This window comes from Cyprinodon variegatus, unplaced genomic scaffold, assembly GCF_000732505.1.
Source record: "Cyprinodon variegatus isolate N-32 unplaced genomic scaffold, C_variegatus-1.0 Scaffold1521, whole genome shotgun sequence".
In the NCBI taxonomy this organism is placed as follows: Eukaryota; Metazoa; Chordata; class Actinopteri; order Cyprinodontiformes; family Cyprinodontidae; genus Cyprinodon; species Cyprinodon variegatus.
This window is the reverse complement of record NW_015151974.1, coordinates 113,159-131,918: the sequence shown is the minus strand read 5'-3', so window position 1 is coordinate 131,918 and position 18,760 is coordinate 113,159. Positions and strand designations below refer to the sequence as shown.

Below are 18,760 nucleotides of genomic sequence, written 5' to 3'. Positions count from 1 at the left end.
AACCGGTATCGAAGTGAAGGTGTCGGTATTGGTACCGGAACCGAAAATTTTTGAACAATACCCAGCCCTATACGGGACACATTGTTTACATTTCGACTGGTTAACTAGGGAGTACCAATATGGCTGCCAGTGGCTTCACTTCAACCCTGTCCTACCAATGGGTGATCAGCAGTCCAGTGAACCTGTCCTTAGCAATGTTAGCCCTGGCTGCGTATAGCCTCGGAGGGCCGCTTCTTGCCGCGGTGCTCTCAATTTGAATTTTTTTATCATGCATCAAATCAGTGAATGTTCCATATAGTGAAGCTTAAACTTTAATGCTCTCGCCTCAAATTATCTTAAAATGTACTTTCATAGAACAACAGAAAAGAGAACTTTAAACTTAATACTCTGAGCTCTGTGAGCGCTAACCTGGAAGCTGCTGCTGCAGTGCATGTTGGGACAGCTGTCAATCTGGAGAACGGACAAGTCTGCTCTGATGCATGCTGGGTAAAGAGGGAGGGGCCAGAACAGCATCCGGGGACTTTGTCTTTTCTGGGTCTTCTTGTCCAGGTGAATTATTACAGCACACAAGGATGCACAAGTACACATTGAGAAACAGCCTCAGAGTCTGTATATTCCATCTAGCCATTAATGAATTACTAAATTAATGATTTTAATAATCAGTTAATCCTGATTAATCTTGTTTCAGCCATGGATGCTCTGTGTGTTGTGCTTGAATGAGAAAAGAGTTTTTTCTTTTTTTTTTTTTTTTGTAGGGCGTGCCGGAGTCAGGTTTGCCCACACTGACATCAGAGTACCAGACTTCTCCGACTACAGGCGTCCAGAGGTCCTTGACCCTCACAAGTCCTCCCAAGAGAGCAGCGAATCCAGGAGAGCCTTCTCTTACCTGGTAACCGGAGTTACGGCTGTAGTTGGTGTTTATTCTGCCAAGACTGTGGTGACTCAGTTTATTTCCTCCATGAGTGCCTCAGCTGACGTCTTGGCCATGTCCAAGATCGAGATCAAGCTTGGTGACATCCCCGAAGGGAAGAACATGACCTTCAAGTGGCGCGGCAAACCGCTGTTCGTACGTCATCGCACTGAGAAGGAGATCGAAGCTGAAGCCGCCGTTAGCCTTTCAGAGCTTCGAGACCCTCAGCACGACAAAGACCGAGTCCTCAACCCCAAATGGGTGATTGTTCTTGGTGTGTGCACACATCTGGGCTGCGTACCAATAGCCAATGCTGGAGAGTATGGAGGTTACTACTGCCCCTGTCACGGCTCGCACTATGACGCCTCTGGTCGCATCAGGAAAGGCCCCGCCCCGCTCAACCTGGAGGTCCCATACTACGAGTTTCCAGATGAGGAAACTGTAATTGTGGGATAAACCACAATCACAGACAAATGGCTCAATTCTCTAGACTTCAGTCCTCAGTAGCAACAAAGTTCATCATATCCTCCCTCTGTGGAAATGGGAGCCAAAGTTGCTTTGATGTCTTGACTTTTAAATTCAGTCTAACCAATAAAGTTATTTAAATGAATACCTGGAAGATAAACCATTTCTGTTTATTCCAATCAGATGAAAGTCATGTAAATGTTGGTTAATACCATTTTGTGTTCTAGTCCTTCTGCTGTTGTGTTACTAATAAAAATCTATTTTATTTGACCCTGTGAGTCTGTTTGGAGCCATTTTTACAGAAAGGGCAACATTTGGTGCAGCATGTTTATGGAAAACATAAAAAGTTTCAGAAGTGATGATCAAAATCACATCTGTTTCATGTTGCTGTAGGACTGAATTAAATGTGCAGTCTGATGACATTTAAAACTTAGTTGTTTTACTTTCTTTTCATCAATCAGTGCAGCCTGTTTTTCTTGGTTTTTAATCACAGTTTGGACATTTCTGAAATGTAAACTTCTTGCCATGACTTAAAAATAGCTTATATTTAATATGAATATCAGCTTTCTGTGAAGAGAAGAACATTTCTTGATAATCAGCACCAGTGGATTCATGAGGTTTCATGAAGCATTTTGATATATTTGCATATGACACCTGCTTGACATTTAGAATCACTGCAGGCAGTGATAAATTGACACTGATTTGATGACTGATATGATAAAAGCCATTTTTTGCTTAATGTATTCATATCTATTTAAAATTTTCATTTTTAGATCCACTAGTCCATGCATTTGTTAATTCAAGGCTGGCCTGTTGTAATTCTTATCAGGAAGTCCACAAAATGGAGCCTAGGAGTAGGTTCAACTGAAGAAACTCATTGCTTTCCTACATCCACCTGTGACACAGCTGATCAGCTTTGAACCATACCTCCACGAAAGCCAATCGGCATCCAAAGTTCATCTTAAAAGGTCTCTGATCCACTTGTGTGCTCCTGTGCGCAGGCGTTGGATGCCCTATGACTTCATTCAGATGACACGACGGTTTCAACCCCCCTCCAGCCCCTCCAATCTCCACCACCAGTTTCAGGAGTGAGGGGGAAATGGACATGTTCTTCGCCCCTGTTGATGCATAACTATCAAAATTAAGTGCTTTGTTTCCTGCTGAGGTCTGAGCGCCAAAAACCAAGTTATTATATCTATACATTTTTCCTAATAGTCTTTTCTCTTTTTTCAGATTGAACTGTAGTTAAAAGCCTTCAGCTGATCCAAAGTGCTGCAGCCAGAGTTCTGATGAAAATGAAAAAGAGAGATCATATCTCTCCTATCCTGGCTTCTCTTCATTGGCTTCCTGTTAAATCCAGAATAGAATTTAAAATCCTCCTTCTCACATATAAAGCCTTAAATGGCCAAGCTCCATCTGATATCAGAGATCTGATTGTTCCTTATGTTCCTAACAGAGCACTTCGCTCTCAATCTGTAGGTTTACTAGTGGTTCCTAGAATTTCTAAAAGAATGGGAGGCAGATCTTTTAGTTATCAGGCTCCTCTCCTGTGGAACCAACTACCAGTTTTAGTCCGTGAGGCAGACACCCTGTCTACTGTTAAGGCTAGGCTTAAAACTTTCCTTTTTGATAAAGCTTATAGTTAAGAGTGGCTCAGGTTATCCTGAGCTATCTCTGTAGTTATGCTACTATAGGCTTAGACTGCTGGAGGACATAGGGACCCCTTTTTCATCATTCTGCTTCATTCTCTCTCTATTCTCCCACTCTGCAGAATCCATTTATTATTCCTTACTGAACGGACTTTTCCTTTAAATCCTTAACTGTATTTAAGTTACTTTAAATCTCCTTTATTTTCTACTGTCTAATATATATCTGGATACATTGTATATAATTTGTTAACATTTTTTCCCCTGTTTACCTTCTGTTGTTTATAGGAGCTGATGTCACAAGTGAATTGTTCTCCATTACGAGATCAATAAAGTTCGATGCAATCTAATTTATAATATCTGTTGTTGTTTTTTGACACCTTCTTATAAAAAGGCAGCCTTAGCTTTTATGTCGTTTATACATTTTTCTTTTGTTTCCTTAAAGTTTCTAATGCTATAATGATCAGAATTATGTTAGAGCTCTAAAACCTTGAACTCTTACAGGCTGCAATAGGCATGTGTGCCAGTAGGGTGCGGTAGAGAGACCAAGGAATGAGACCGGAAGTCTGCTGCCTCTTTGTTGTGTTTCTCCTCGGTTAAATATCCGTGATGGAGCAGAACCATTCCAGCATGTATTCAGTAAAGCATCTGAGAGAGTTCATCAGCGAGCGGCTAACTGCTGCTGCGGAGGAAATCTTTGGGGTGTTTGAGAGAACCATTGAGCAGCAGATGGACCATCAGCGCAGACTGCTGGATAGCAGCTTCCAGGAAACAGGTCAGGAGGTCCGCAGAGATGCTTCAGGCTGGAGGACACTGGCCGGTGTGACAGATTAACTGGTGACTAGATTAACTGGTTAGAATCTATGCGCACCGCAGATGTTACTGAAGCTTAGGTGGCTGTTCGCCAAAACATCAACTGACATATCTAATGAATGGATTTCTGTTTTGATGTTCAGATTAGAATGATGTGGCAAAGAACTTGTATCCACAAATATTTTAGCCATCTGATATAATCAATTCCCCCACAAGATGGGGGGGGGAAAAATAAACAAATCCTGTGAATTTTGAAATGGTCATTATTTTTTTAATATTATGTTTGAAACATTTATTATTTTATATTTTAAAATCCAAAATAGTTCAAATAAATCTGACTGTTGGTTTGATGATCTTTATGAAATTTATTTTCAGTTCTCAAAATGTCTGCAGTAGCATTGCACCAGAGATTTGGTTTGAACTTTTCTTGGAATATTTGTAAAATGTTAGATAAACATTTAAATAGAAAATACATTTCATTAAGATCATCAAAGGGGGACAGATTATATCAGGTGGATAAAATATATGATTTCCTTCTCACAACTCTGGCAAATAATGATTAAACGTCCCCAAATCCACAGAGTTTGTTGTTGATGAAGAGAGGAATAAACACAGTTAAAGACTTGCAGGGGAATTAATTTCTTCCCATGTTATGGAGGGGATTTTGATTATTTCAGGCAGGTGGAATATTCATTCTCTCCTCTACTCCTCCCATGTCTTTTGCAAATTCTCAAAAATCATTATGTGTGATATCATGTGGTATACTAGGAATGTCATTAATCCAGTAAATTTGTTTACAGGCTAATCAATATATTAATCATGCCTTGGACGTTGAACAAAAGGTGCTAATTTTTAAGACATGCCACAAAACCATTGCTGCAAAATGTAGCAGTAGAAATTAATTCTAAAAAGTAATCGGCTGCAAAATGAAGAATGTTGTTAACTCCACATGTCTCCCTGTGCACTAATTAAAACGTTCAATAAATCAGCTGAGAAGGTGCTTGGCTCCATCCTATACCAGAGAAAAGGGAAGAGATGGAATCACAGATGCTATATATTAGGTTATTTAAATGTTTTTAGGTCTTCTAACACCTGTGATGTGATGCGGGCTGTTCAGAGGTTCTGCAGGCGTTTTTTAAACTTGCCAATGTTCTCAATTTTAAAACTTTGTGCTTCTTTGAAATTCCCAGCAGGTAAAGATCAATGCTCATAGTTTGGAGATTGGCTGTAGGGCCTTCAAAGGTATCCAGGCAGAAGACCCCCAGTGTTCTATCAAACTAGTCCTATAGTCCCTCTATTACAGATGGAGTAATGTAATTAAAGTAATCCCTTCCTGGGATTATTAAAGTATTTCTGATTCCTGGTTGATGGGACAGGTGTTGTGAATGAAACAGTGCCCAGATTGAATGAGCTCCTGTGTGTCGCTGAATGTGTCCAATGATGACTGAAAGACATCTTCTGCCTCCATTTATCTGTTTACTAGTCTGTTGAATTCATGTTAATGTGGATTTAAAGAGGTTTCAATTAGTGGGAGAAATTGCTGCAGGGAATATAAAAAAAAGTCTGATCAACCAAAACTTTTTGTTAACCCCCCCCCCCCATGCAGTACCTCTGTGGACCCCCTGTTGAAGACCTTCTCTGTAGGATATCTGTTTAAAAGGATTATCAAATGCAGTAGTTTCCAGTTTCAGCTGGACTGTTTACTCTGGTTACCTTGGCAACACATCACAACTAAAGATGTGGGATTTCCCTAAAAGTAGCCAATTACAGACGTGGTGCTTTTGGTTTGGGCAACGCCTTTAAAGCAACCAAAGTTGACGGGATTGAGATGCAAGGAAATGAAAGCTCCCTGTTCCTTGGTTTTGGGCCCATAGAAACCAAACCTGCTTCCCTCAGACCAAAGGAACAGGCATTTGTCTTTGTGACACATCAGGATCCCGTGATGCTCTATTGCCCATCAAACAGATTAAACATGCTGCTAATGAGCATCTATATGAAGTAAAGGAGTGGTTATTGTGTGTAGGGCTTTTTGGCAGAATCCTGGTGCCGATCAGTCCACCTTGCCTCCCACACCAGGTTTATATTAATCCTATCTGTTAAAAGAGCTGGCAGCTTTTTCTCTCTGTTGTCCTTGATTGTCTCCAGACTATCTCCAGGCAGTATTGCACCAAGACTATAGAAGCAGTCCTCTAGGGTGAATACTCATTGGAAACCAGTTATAAGCATGTGGCCTAGTTGTGAACCAATCACACCAGGTTTGACCTCTCAACCAGTTTTTTTTTTCTTTGGGCAGTGGTCAGGGCAGGGGTCGGCAACCCGCAGCTCCAGAGCCGCATACGGCTCTATAGCCCCCCCCCCCTCCCCCTCTTGCGGCTCCCTGTAGCTTTTTCAAAACTTTATGAAAATTTGTTTGTTTTGCTTATTCTAATATGGTTTGCAGGAGGTCAAACATACATTCATTATGTTTTCCAATGCTGTAAACATTTGTAGAATAAATTATTTTAATCAATATATGTAAACATTTATTTCAAAGATAATAATGTGTCTTAGCCATAGAGATCAGTGGTCAAAGCGTGCAACACATGTGTCACATGGCAAAGAAAGCGGCGGGTGTGTCTAGGGCCATGGATCCCAAAGGGGAAAAAGGAGAATCAGACCTGATGAGAACAGGAGATTCAAAGAAGAATGGAGCAAATCATTTGCTTTCATTATCAATGCACAAGGATAGCCTTTAGTTTTGCTTTGGCACGAGAATTTGTCAAATAATAAAAATAGTAATTTGGAAAGGCATTTCCAGGAAAGGCTAAATATGCAGCTGAACTTCTGGATAAATTAGAGGATAACAAAGATTTAATAAATGGATTGCATCTCCAATACTGCTGCTAGATTTGTTTCAAGCATGAACAAACCTTGGATCAACCTACCTGATTGATCCATGATCCATGGATCATGGATCAATCAGGTAGCGCTCTGATGCAGGTATGTGAATTTTTTCAATTTTTCCCCCAAATCCTTAAAATAAAAATAACACCAAGGAACGCTGGTGATGGAGGATGTGGAATATCGGGGTTAGAGATGCTCTGCTCTGATGGAGGTCAGTTCCTGCTTGGTTCCTCATGACTGAATCAGCTCCTCCAAAAGAAACACGTCCACCATAGAAAGAGATTCCTTTATCCTGTTTCTATCATTTCATCAATGCAACAAAACTTAAACTGAAAGGCGGTGAGGCGTCGAGCGGTGAATTCCATGCAGAGAGGACGTTCACTGCTCCTCCCTCACCTCTTGCTACTATGTGAGATTTGCTCCAGGATTAACATTTAATCATGAATGTTTATTATATATTTAAGGCAGCATAGTCCTTTTTTATAGAGGGCTAAGACACTTAGAGCTCATGTTGCTATACGAGGCTTATATAAGGCTTTTACATTTTTGCAGCTCCAGACAGATTTGTTTTTTTGCTCCAAAATGGCTCTTTGAGCAGTTTGGGTTGCCGACCGCTGGGTGAGGGCAAAGGCTTGGGATCCTGAGGTTCTGAGTTCGGACCCACAGACTGCCACTCTGGGTCTCTGAGCAAACTGCTCCCGGGGCACCGGACAATGGCAGCCCACCGCTCCCCAAAGGGATGGGTTAAAAGCAGAGCATGAATTTCGTTTCTTTGTGACACGTTAATGACAGTAAAGTTGAATTCTATTGTATTTTGTTCTATTCTTATTCTGACTGGTACCTTAAGCCGGGCATACACTGTATGATTTTTTTTGTGCGTTATTTGTGCCGGTTTTCCAGTTGTGCAAGAATTTTTTCAATCGTAATCATTTAAGTCTTGAGGAAAAGACAGTCTAAATCAACTCTTTGGTCTTTGAAATAAACTACCAACAAGTGCATTTTCGGTTTTCAGCCACCAGACTTGTAAAGCCGGGCATACACTGTACGATTTTTGCCCTTTTCAGGCAGACTCTCCAGTCATGCAAGAATTTTTTGATTCAGCCGACTTTCAGTCTCATCGTGCATCCCATAGTGCACAGAGGGTAACGAGGGGCTATTAGCCTCTCATGACCACCTCCTGATCACCAATCTTAAGGTGGAGAGAAAATCAAACATGTTTGAAATTCAGTCGGCTGTCATAAGGTGGTTCTGGATAAATCCTGCTGTTAAGGCAGAGCTATGAGCTGATTTATCAGAACCTCCAACACTGAGCATGTCTAAACAATTAAGTTGTTCTTCTTCTTCCAGATAGACGAGTCTGACCAGCGCCATCAGTCCAACATGTTGTTTTTAGACGTACAATGTGAGCAGGTAGATGACATCAGTGGGTCGGGTTGCACAGTGTGAGAACATACATTGTGAGCTGGAAGCTTAAATCCTGTGGTGTCGTCGCACAGTTTGAGCTGTAGCTCCGTGCAGCATTTGAACATTTCACAGTGCTTTAGAGGCATGAGATTATTTCTTCCTCTGTTGGCTCTAGGCGAGCCGTGGCTCTGTATAACTGCTGTACATTAAACCCTGCTGCAGCTTTTTAAATGACATGTTTTCCACAGTGGGGTCCTCCTCTGTGCACTAAAGGCTCTCCTGTATATTTTCAGATGTTCAGCAGTGTTTTCTCACAAAGATGGAGTCCCTCGGGGACCAGCAGATCAGCAAGCAGATGGAGAACTTCAGTGAAGACCAACTGGAAGCGGTACCTCCAGAGATTAAAGAGGAGCAGGAGGAGCTGTGGGCCGATGAGGGAGATGCTCAGATGGTACTGAAGCAGGAAGCTGATGTCCAAATGGTGACACCGATGTTTGAGGAAGGAGATCAGAGTGAGTCTAAGTCACACGGAGATCAGTTCCACCCTAAGAGACCAGATCAGGAGGTCAGCTGGCCTGAAGACTTTGAAGCAGCCAGAAACACAGAGCAGAAGGAGAGATGGAGCGGAAAGCAGATGGACAGCTGTCTCCTCGCAAAGGGTGATGGAAGCAGCTCCCTGCAGAGTGGTGGAAAAACGACCAAGACCTCAGGAACGACTCTCTACACAATCCACACAGGTCAGACCCTTTGGAACCAAACATGTCTCTAATGTGAAACCTGTGGGAAATGTTTAATGCAGGGCTCCCACTGATCCTTAACAAGTCTTAAAGGGCGTTGAATTCTTCAATATAAAACTAAGGCCTTCATTTGTATTAAAATGTCTTAAATCAGTCTTTCACAGATGTTAAAATTGTTACCACATCATAAATAAGATTTTATTTTTGTAATCCATTTAAAACATTGAAATAAATGACAATATTTTTTTTTACATTTACAAAACGGCTCGCTGGAACCATTATTGGTTCCATCCTGATAAAACGAGGCTGCATGTGGACCTGGGGGTGATGCGCCGCTAACGTTTTACTTGGACGACAAAGTTTAAATTGAATAAAAACTGTCTATCCAGCCAAGAGTTTTCTGCATGGCTAAAATTAGGACCAGGGAATGAAGCATTATGGGAATCAAGGCTGATAATGTTTGGCGGTTGGCCTACAATGAAAGCAGTGCTATTAAAGGGAAACGCCATTTTTTTTTTTACAGAGGAAGACGTTACTTGGATTACAAAACCGGATATCTTTGGAACGGCTCCAAATGACACAAAACTCATTTGGGTGAGCAGAACATGATGGAATAACGGAAAATCAAGGACCCAATGTAAAAAACAAAAAAAAAAAACGGCGTTCCCCGTTTAAGGTCTTTGAGTAGGGAACACAACATTGTTTAATTCAGTTCAGTAGTTGTCAAAAATGAATGTGTTATTTGTGTGTTGTTTTAGTTTTCTACCTCTATGGAAAGTTTTTCACAAAATGAAACATTTCCACTGGGCCAGAAAAAAAAGGGTTTATGTTAAAATAAACATTTAGGTAAGTTTGTAGCAACAATACATGCGCTTCTTTTCCCTTCTCACAAGTGAGGTGGTGTTTCCAGGTGGTGAGGTTTTCCTTAATGTGCACCCAGAGGAATTTAGTGCTGCTGACCACCTCTACAGCTCAGCTGTTGAGCTCCACAAATCTGTATTCAAATCTACAAAAGTGAACTGAGATTTCCAAATCTGTATTCAGATTTACAAATCTGTAGTATGATTTGCAAACATGTAGATCAATCAGTAAGCACACAGAGACACTTATGGCTGAAGTATTTTCAGTTCAAGGCCCAGAAATACAGACCACTCATTGGTTACAAGTCCAGCGGTTTCTCGGTTGGCTCTCTTTACACACGTGATTTTTGCTGCACTTCTGCCGTGTGAGATCCACAAATGCGTAAAGGATTTGTATCTGTAATATCTGGATTTGCTGCCCTGAGCGCAGGCTCACAGGCTGCCTCTTCCTGCTTTGAGAGTTAGGCACAACTTGCTGCACCTACACCCACATACCATCAGGTGGCGTTGTTGTACTGTACGTGACATTACTGCAGCAGGGTCGAGTTCAATTCACCAGCAGCTAAGCAGCAGAGACTGTCACCATAGTGACTGTGTAGTCAGTGTTGCCAACTCCTCAGTAAGGAAAGTAGCTATTGGCTGTGCTATAAATTGCTGAATGATGTCATTGCTAAATTTGCATAATCTGACTCATGATGTGCATGTTATTGGCGCTGTGGGAGAAATAACATTGTTAGAGATACAAAGTCAGTAAAAACACTGAATATATAGAGCTACCTTTTCTGTCCATTAATGTTTATTTTTTATTTTATTTATTTATTTATTTTTAAATAAATTTTATTACAAAACTAACTCTCCGCCTTTACCCGGGCTTGGGACCGGCAAAATGAACCATGGCAGAGTTACAATTTATTTTATTTTTTTACTTTTTTCCGCCTTGTGTTCCACTAGGGAGCCAACTACTCATGGTAGAACATGAACATTTTGAGCCATAACATTTTTTACATGACATTAACAATATAAATGGAACAAAAAAAAATCAACAAAGAATCAATGACAATGTGAGCAAATAATGGTAATTATTATATTTAAACTAATAAGATTTTTCTCCACACACACAGACTGTGCTTGCCTGCTCACAGTGGATCATCATGTTGGTCAAGCTTCTCTATGGCAGCTTCAGCAACTGAGGGATCTGACTCCAATGTGATCAACCTGCGCCGTCAATCCCAGCGCATATGCACAGTTCATTTGCAGTCTGGAAGCTGAGGGTAAACATGCTGTTGCTCTGACTGCAGCGATGAGAGGGACTCCTGTGGAAGCAGGAGGACGGGGTTGTGATATGGCAAGCCAAGAATGCCACTATTCGCATCTAATTATCACGTTAAGATGAAATTCACCCGCTAAAAGTACCCGTTTTTCCGAAATTTCTGTGCTTTTTTCACCGTCTTTTACCAACAAGCGCCACTTTTTACGTCTGTCATAATGGTACCGCAAGACTCGAAATTTCTAGACTCTACAACGCGGGTTAAATATGAGCATTTTCCTAATATAATATTTTCCCTCCTTCTTTTCTGACAGCCAATGCATTTGAACTGGTTGCATCCAATCGCTGCCAAAGTTCACTGCATCGTTCTTTCACGAAGCCTTATTTTTAGGAATATATCCACTCCATGCTCTTTGCTGCCATCTTGAATCCATTTCCATGCCTATCATCGACGTGTCGCTAACTAATGTTTTGTGGTTTAAAGGTATTGACTGGAACAGTTCACTAGTGTTTTCAACTGAGAAGTGGTGCAGTGGTTGAAGTGGCAGAATACAAAGCAAACTTTTTTCTTCAATACAGGTTCAAATCCGGCTGAGGCAGTTTGACTTTTCCCTTTATATTTTCTCTTGTCTCTAACCAAGCCCGTTTTGTAGTTTTTGCTTTTTTTAAAGAATATAATCCATAAATGTAGGCTACTTCTCTGTTGTTTCTGATCCATCGGCATGCATTCTTTCATGTAAAAAGTTTTACATTGTGCTAATAGAGATGTGAGTAACCAACGTTAGGATTTCTTTTCTAAAACTAAAAATTCTGAGTCAGACAGGATTTCTGAAAACTGCTGTTAAAATGAACAAAGACTGTAAACTATCAACATTTCTGATTCCCTTTTATCAATATTTATTTGGTTTTCATTTTTGACGGCAGTTCAGGTATAAATAACAGCTGTTATTTCTTTTGTAGAACATAACATTTTTTGTTTTCCACATAAAAATAGTTCTATTTAATTGACTTCTACTTCTAGAAATAGGATAAAGACAAACAGAAGAACTCTATTTACACTGATTCTATTTTTCTAGATTTCCACACGGTCCATAGTAAATCAGTACAAACATTAACTTCTGGTAAATAATGCTTAAATCTGGCTGTTTGTCTTGGATACTTTTACATTACAGATAAGATAGTGTTATATTGTCTTTTATAGTTGATATTGTCTTTTATACGTGATTTATCTTTAAAAGAAAACAGGATAAATCCACATATAACAGACATATTTAGACAATATTTGGTTATATAAACACTGTCTTAGTCGCTGGTTAGTTTAAATGCAAACCTTTTCAAAGCGGAAAATGTTGTGTGATTCAAAGTAAACGTTGAAAGAAAACACGGGACAACCAGCGTACGTTTCTGTTCAACTGTATTGAATAACTGACGTTCTGATACAATGCTCTGCCTTACATACCAAGGGACTCAGGTTCCCTCCAGTGGTCACATTTGGTATTACACATGCAGGTCTTATCACATAAACACTGGTTAACATCACAGAAAAAAGTCCTAATTCCAAATTGGTCAGAGCCAGTGATGCTTTAAACATTGATAAACAGCATCTAGTGAGTGTAGTGCTTATAAGATTTGTATAAATGTAGCAAGAAATGCTGCTGTTCTCTTAAAAAAAGATGTCCTAATGCTCACATTAAGCATAAAAAAAGAGCATGCATATTTTTGCAAAGGATCAATGAAACTGAAGACCAATAGTGTCCCTACCAAAGCTACGACCTTGAGTACACATAATTGAGACACATCTTACCTATATATAATATCTAGGAGAGGACCTAGTTGCTGCTCTGCCAGGAGCCTACTCGTTGTATGGCGCCATGTGCCGACTGAAAGAACTGTAGACTGAAAGAACATTCATGTGATGTGGTTAAAAAATGTATCATTCCTCAAAACTACAAAAAGACAGAAACATGGTGAAAAAAAAAAAAAAATCCTATATATTTAGGAGAGAGAGAACATGATCTATGGGGTAAGTGTTTTATCATTGCACTACTGACACTTTTAATCAGAAATGTTCCTGTTACATTTAATTGTAACAGCAGTTGCTCCATGGCTGTAGAAAGCATTATGAGCTTGGCAAAAGGTTAGTGATATGCAGGAAATATACAGAGAACAAGTCAGAAAGACACATTTTCTGGAAGGACAATGCAGTGAACTTTGGCAACAATGCCACACAGAGCTCTGTGCAGAACTTTCCACAAAGCAGATCTGGGCTGAACTATCTTGGTCTGGCTGCCTGGATCAGCAATTGGATGCAACCAGTTCAAATGCATTGGCTGTCAGAAAAGAAGGAAGGATATTATTATCATATTAGGAAAATGCGCATATTTGATACGCATTGTCTTGGTAAGAATGCGCGTCAAGAACACCCGTCTTGCGGTACCATCAAGACAGACATAAAAAGCGGCGCTTGTTGGTAAAAGACAGCGAAAAAATCTGTGAAATTTCAGAAAAACGGGTGCTTTAAGCAGGCAAATTTCAATCTTAACGTGAGCTGTTGCAGCTCTGAAATATGGCACAGCTGGTGGCTAAAGGCTTCCTGGCAGCTTCTCGCTTCATCCTTCTTTATTCATGGGAAGTTATTTTGCGTCTTCTTTGTTCAACATGCTTGCGCCCCTGTTGACTATTTGCCATGAACCACTTGATTGTGCGATGATCCAGCTTCAAAAGCTTGGTAATTTCCAAACTGCTTCACCGCTTTGAAAGACATCTGAGAATTTTTGACTTTTCAGTCTGTCAAATCTTTTTTCTGACCCATTTTGCCAAAGGAAAGGAAGTTGCCTAATAATTAAGCACACCTTATATAGGGTGTTGATGTCATTAGGCCACACCCCTTCTTATTACAGTGATGCACACCACCTGATTTACTGAATTAGTAGTTGGTGTTCAAGCTTATACAGCTTGGAGTAGGACAACATGTATGAAAAGGATGATGTGGTTGAAATAGAGCCTAGAAGTTAAACTGAAGAAACTCTTTGCTTTCCCTCACCCACCTGCAACACAGCCAATCAGCTTTGAACTACACCTCCACGAAAGCCAATCGGCATCCAAAGCTCATCTTAAAAGGCCTCTGATACGCACCTGTCTGCTCCTGTGCGCGGGCGATGGATGCGCTGTGACTTCATTCAGATGACATCGTTTCAACCCCCCCTCCAGCCCCTCCACCATTGTAGCTAAAGCTTAATCAGAGCGTCATTCCTCGCAGACCCTTACAGCGTTCCCTGTCTCATCTTAACCGCTCCGGCGGAAGATCGTCTTGTATAGCCTGGTTCTGCCAGAGGTTTCTTCCCAATGGGGAGTTTTTCCTCACCACTGTCGCTTCATGCTTGCTCATCATGGACAGGTTCTCTCACCTGTTATCCAAGCTGGACTTCCATCTTCAAGGTCCCTGAGTGAAGCTCTAGTATCAGCTCATGCAGTCCGCTGGATCTCCCCATAAAGCTCAGCAGACCGTCTCTCCAACCAGCAGTCTACAGACTGACCAACTACATCTATCTCCACTCCACTAACAGTTTCAGGCCTGGGGGGAAACAGATCTGTTCTTTGCTCCTGTTTATGCATATCTATCAAAATTAAGCTCTATGTTTCCTGCCGAGGTCTGAGCGCCAAAGACAAAGTAATTGTTTCAATAAATTCCTCCTAATGGTCTTTTCTCTTTGTGTGAGTTTTTCCAGATTGAAATACTAATTTGCCTAATAATTCTGCACGCCGTGTAAAAAAAGAAAAAAAAAATTTTAAGAAAGGGATTTGAATCTGAAAATATAAAATCTAAAACCAAAAAAAAGAAAAAGTGTAATTAAAATACTAAAGTGAATTATGAATTTTTTCAAGCTGAGGGAAAGAATTTAGAATAAATTCTTATTATTTAATGTTTACTTTTTAGTTTCTCAGATTATACGGTAAAAATTGGAAATTCAATGTCAACTTATGTTTCTTCTGTTATTCTTTTAGTTTCATCTAAGATGTATAAGTTTACAAACATTTTGACCCCTTTCTGACTCCATAGAATACTTTTCCTGTCAGCTTGGGGCGCAGCTCTGCTATACGTTGGTGTTGCAGAGGAGCTACTGCACATGTACAACTTTGAATGAGAATCAATGGGCAGAGAGGGTGGAAATATGTCACCAATCCCACAAAAAAGGCAATGATGCTTTACTAATCATTAAAGGTCAAATATTGCACATCTAAAAATTATATATGGATATATTTCGAAATATTTTAAATGTTAAATGTAAAATGACAACAGTGTCCAAATTTATGCACATGCCTAATTTTGTTAAAACAATTATTGCACACTTCCTGTAAATGGTATAAACTTCGTTTCATCTCTCAAATATCACTGTGTTTGTCTCCTATATGATATATTTAACTATTTTTTTTAATTCCTAAGAACCAACGATTTATGAAGGAAAATCATGGAAATTAACAAGGTTGCCCAAACTTTTGCAGACCACTGTAAATGACATTTGAAATGTCATTTCACAGATACTGAACACATTTTTTGCACAAACCTGCTGTAAAGACCTTGGTTTTAGCGTTGACACTTAAAGCTAACTCCAAAGCTAACTTTATGCTAACTGTCTCTGCAGAGATAGACTAACACTAACCTCTCATTCATGCTTAGAATATGTAAAGGAATTTTATCTCTTTATTGAGGGTTGCATGAATTATAGAGTATTTATCATTTTTATCATCCTGATGCTATGCTGCTTCCCACCTGCATACTCTCTCATTTACTTCTTGGCTTTTGTTTTTACCTCCAGATTTCCCCAACCATTTTCTCTGGAAAGAGGCCAAGATTCTTGAAGAGCAGGAGGGACACGCTGGTCGGGATGAAGAGGAACCAGAACCTCTTGAGATTAAAGAGGAGCAGGACCCCTGCTTCAGAACTGATACTGATCAGCTGGCAGTGAAGCAGGAGATCAATAGCTTCATGGTGACCTCTGATTATGAGGAAACAGAGCATAATGAGTCAGGACCAAACAGGAACCAACCCTGTTCTAACTCATCCACTGCAACTGAGAGCAAGTATCTGGAGGGAACCCTGTCTGAAGAGTCTGGATCAAGTAGAAATTGGAAAAATGAAAATAATATCGCAGACAACCTCACTGGATTAGACAGTCTCTGCAGTTCTGACCTGAGTAATAAATCCTTGAAATGCGGCGTCTGCGGAAAAACTTTTAGCAGCAATTTCAAAATGCGAAAACATTACAGGATCCACACAGGGGAGAAACCATATTCCTGTAAGATCTGCAGGAAAGCTTTCAGAGAAAGCAAATATCTGTCAGTCCACATGAGAACTCACACAGGGGAAAAGCCGTATTCATGTGAAACCTGTGGGAAAAGTTTCAGTCAAAACAGCCATTTAAGTTCTCACAAGAGAACCCACACAGGTGAGAAGCCACATCCCTGCAGCACCTGTGGAAGAAGATTCGCAGAAGCATCTGCTCTTAGAAACCACATGCTCACCCACACTGGAGAAAAGCCATTTTCCTGTCATATTTGTGGGAAAATATTGAGGTACAGCAGCAGCTTGTCTGCTCACATGAAAATCCACACCGGCGAGAAACCATTTGCATGTAAAACCTGTGGGAAATGCTTCAGCCACAACAGCAGCTTAATTTCCCACATGAGGATCCACACAGGAGAGAAGTCATATCAGTGCACAACGTGTGGACGCTGCTTTAGCCACAGCACCACCCTGCTGCGTCACACCAGGAGCCACACAGGAGAACGGCCGTATTCCTGCGCCACCTGTGGGAAATGTTTTAACAGCAGCAGCCACCTTACTGTCCACATGACAACCCACACCCGGGAGAAGTTATATTCCTGCACCATGTGCAGCAAACGCTTCAGTCATGGCAGTAACCTAGTGCGGCACATGAGAACCCACACTGGCGAGCGGCCATACTCCTGCCAGACATGTGCCAAAAGGTTCAAAAGCAGCACTCATCTCTCCCGACACATGAAGACACATAGGAAAGGTTGTAATCCTGAAGTGGAAATTATCCTGGAAGATGGTAGCACACCAGTCAGTTAGAGTTATTGCTGCTCAAAGTGACTGGGGAATTGGCTACATTGATGGATCCCTACAACCATTTAGAGAAATGTTTGCTTATTTTCACAGACTATAAATAACAAAGTTCTAAACCTGATCACTAAACTTGACATGATTGTCTTTCTGAATGCAAAACTTCTACCCCCATAGATTTCCTCCTTTAGATCAAAGCAATGCGACACGCAGCATTTGTTCAGTCCTCATAGTTATTGAACGGGTTTTGAAAATGTACTTCTATTATAAACACTTCCTGCTAACTTATTTACTGCTGGTAATCCTCGGTTAATTCAGAAGTCACTGTATTTTGGACTTGTAGTCCATTTGGGTTTTATACACTTTTTGGCCAAAAGCATTTCTTGAACTCAAGTGTTTGTTTACTTTATTGGCATTAAGTTCTATAATGAATTTTAAAGAATTACCCTATTTACACTACCCTTGAAAAACCGTGCCGAGACCGGTCCGAGCTCAGTAAGTTCCAGAGGTGGGCTCGGCTCGGTTTTTTCCCTGGCTCTGTTCTCTGATAAAAGAGCGCATGAGCAGAACGCGTCATCTTCTTCTGGCTGCACATCACGATTCACACTTCATTCCAATAGTTGGCGGTAATACCCCTCCAGAAGTTGCGCGCTAACCAACACAAAACAGAAGAAGAACAACAACTATAAACACCTCTAAACATCCACGAATGGTTGCCGTCTTCGCCTGACCCTCCGCAAATAACGAAGTACAGCAATAATAATCAAGCATAACTTTCTGAATGTGACGGGCGCCGCCATTTTGATTTGCTTGATTCCCTCCTTCTTCTTCTTCGTCTTCTTCTTCTTGTGTTTTATGGCGGTTGGCAAACAACGTTAGGTGCATTACCGCCACCAACTGCTTGATTTCCTCCTTCAATACTGGCAGTAATACCGCAGATCGTCACTAGGAGTCGAGGAACCGAGATAGCGTGATGTGTAAACGGTCAGAACCGAGCTCGGCCTGGTTAACTGATCCGAGCTTGGACCGGTCTCGGCATGGATCGGTTTTTAAAGTGTAGTGCTAATGGGGTGTACATGTGCAAATAAGCTGGTGAAAGTGTAAAACAGATAAAAAATAAAGCAGTTGCAGTGGCCTTTGTGTATGTTGCATTTAGAGTTGCAGTAATCTGATGTTAATATCTGGTGCTATATTAATATTAAGTTTGGTTCTGCAGTATTGGGTCAGATCCCACAATGAAAGAAAAAATATAGCTCTAGTATAGGTGAACATGGATTCATGGGTTAGATCTATTAAGAGGTGTCAAAAATATCACTGTTTGTTACTCAATTAGAAATCCCACTTTTTAAAAATACTTTAGTAGAAGTTGGAGGATCAAATTAAGCACTTTCCCCGAGTAAAAGTGTAAATACCATTTTTAAAACTACTTAGAGTATAAAAGTAAAAGTAATGCAGAAAAAATGTTAAGGCCAGAAGCTTTACTGCTATACCCCATTAAAGGAACATTTTCTACACTTCTGGATGATAACTTCCTTAAGACTTTATTTTCCTAGTTTTATAACTAATGGTAACAGTGTCACATTTAACTTTACATCATCTGGAAACAGTTTTTATTTTGGCATGTGGTGAACAACAAGTTGGGGCAGCACCGAGTCCAACCACAAAGAAATTAATTAGATAAAAATTATTA

The 18,760-nt window shown here is 40.5% G+C and overlaps 2 protein-coding genes across 3 annotated transcripts in view; both read left to right on the top strand.

Annotated features, from left to right (window-relative positions):
* LOC107103748 (cytochrome b-c1 complex subunit Rieske, mitochondrial-like) overlaps window positions 1–1,651 on the top strand; it is a 4,126-nt gene extending 2,475 nt beyond the window's left edge. Inside the window, exon 2 of the mRNA XM_015403562.1 lies at window positions 756–1,651. Coding sequence (XP_015259048.1) covers window positions 756–1,366 — 611 coding nt within the window. The 3' untranslated portion in view covers window positions 1,367–1,651. The remainder of the gene's footprint in view (window positions 1–755) is intronic.
* Window positions 1,652–3,601: 1,950 nt separating this feature from the next.
* On the top strand, window positions 3,602–17,935 carry LOC107103749 (zinc finger protein 436-like). 2 transcript variants are annotated; one of them, XR_001482203.1, is made up of 5 exons: window positions 3,602–3,796; window positions 8,415–8,858; window positions 9,382–9,452; window positions 10,840–10,989; window positions 15,803–15,918. XR_001482203.1 is itself a non-coding variant. In XM_015403563.1 (3 exons), exons 1-3 carry the CDS (start codon window positions 3,631–3,633, stop codon window positions 17,077–17,079), a joined length of 1,887 nt encoding a protein of 628 aa, XP_015259049.1. In that variant the 5' UTR covers window positions 3,602–3,630; the 3' UTR covers window positions 17,080–17,935. The 2 variants fall into 2 exon arrangements, 1 of the variants encoding a protein (XP_015259049.1); XM_015403563.1 differs by lacking the exons at window positions 9,382–9,452; window positions 10,840–10,989 and having other exon boundaries at window positions 15,803–17,935.
* The last annotated feature ends 825 nt before the right edge of the window (window positions 17,936–18,760 follow it).

Excerpts from the sequence above, each read along its gene's own strand:
- LOC107103749 (XM_015403563.1), top strand. The coding sequence starts at position 3,631 with ATGGAGCAGAACCATTCCAGCATGTATTCAGTAAAGCATCTGAGAGAG. Across the intron at positions 3,797-8,414 it reads TAGCAGCTTCCAGGAAACAG|ATGTTCAGCAGTGTTTTCTC; the intron begins GTCAGGAGGTCC and ends GTATATTTTCAG. Across the intron at positions 8,859-15,802 it reads TCTCTACACAATCCACACAG|ATTTCCCCAACCATTTTCTC; the intron begins GTCAGACCCTTT and ends TTTTACCTCCAG.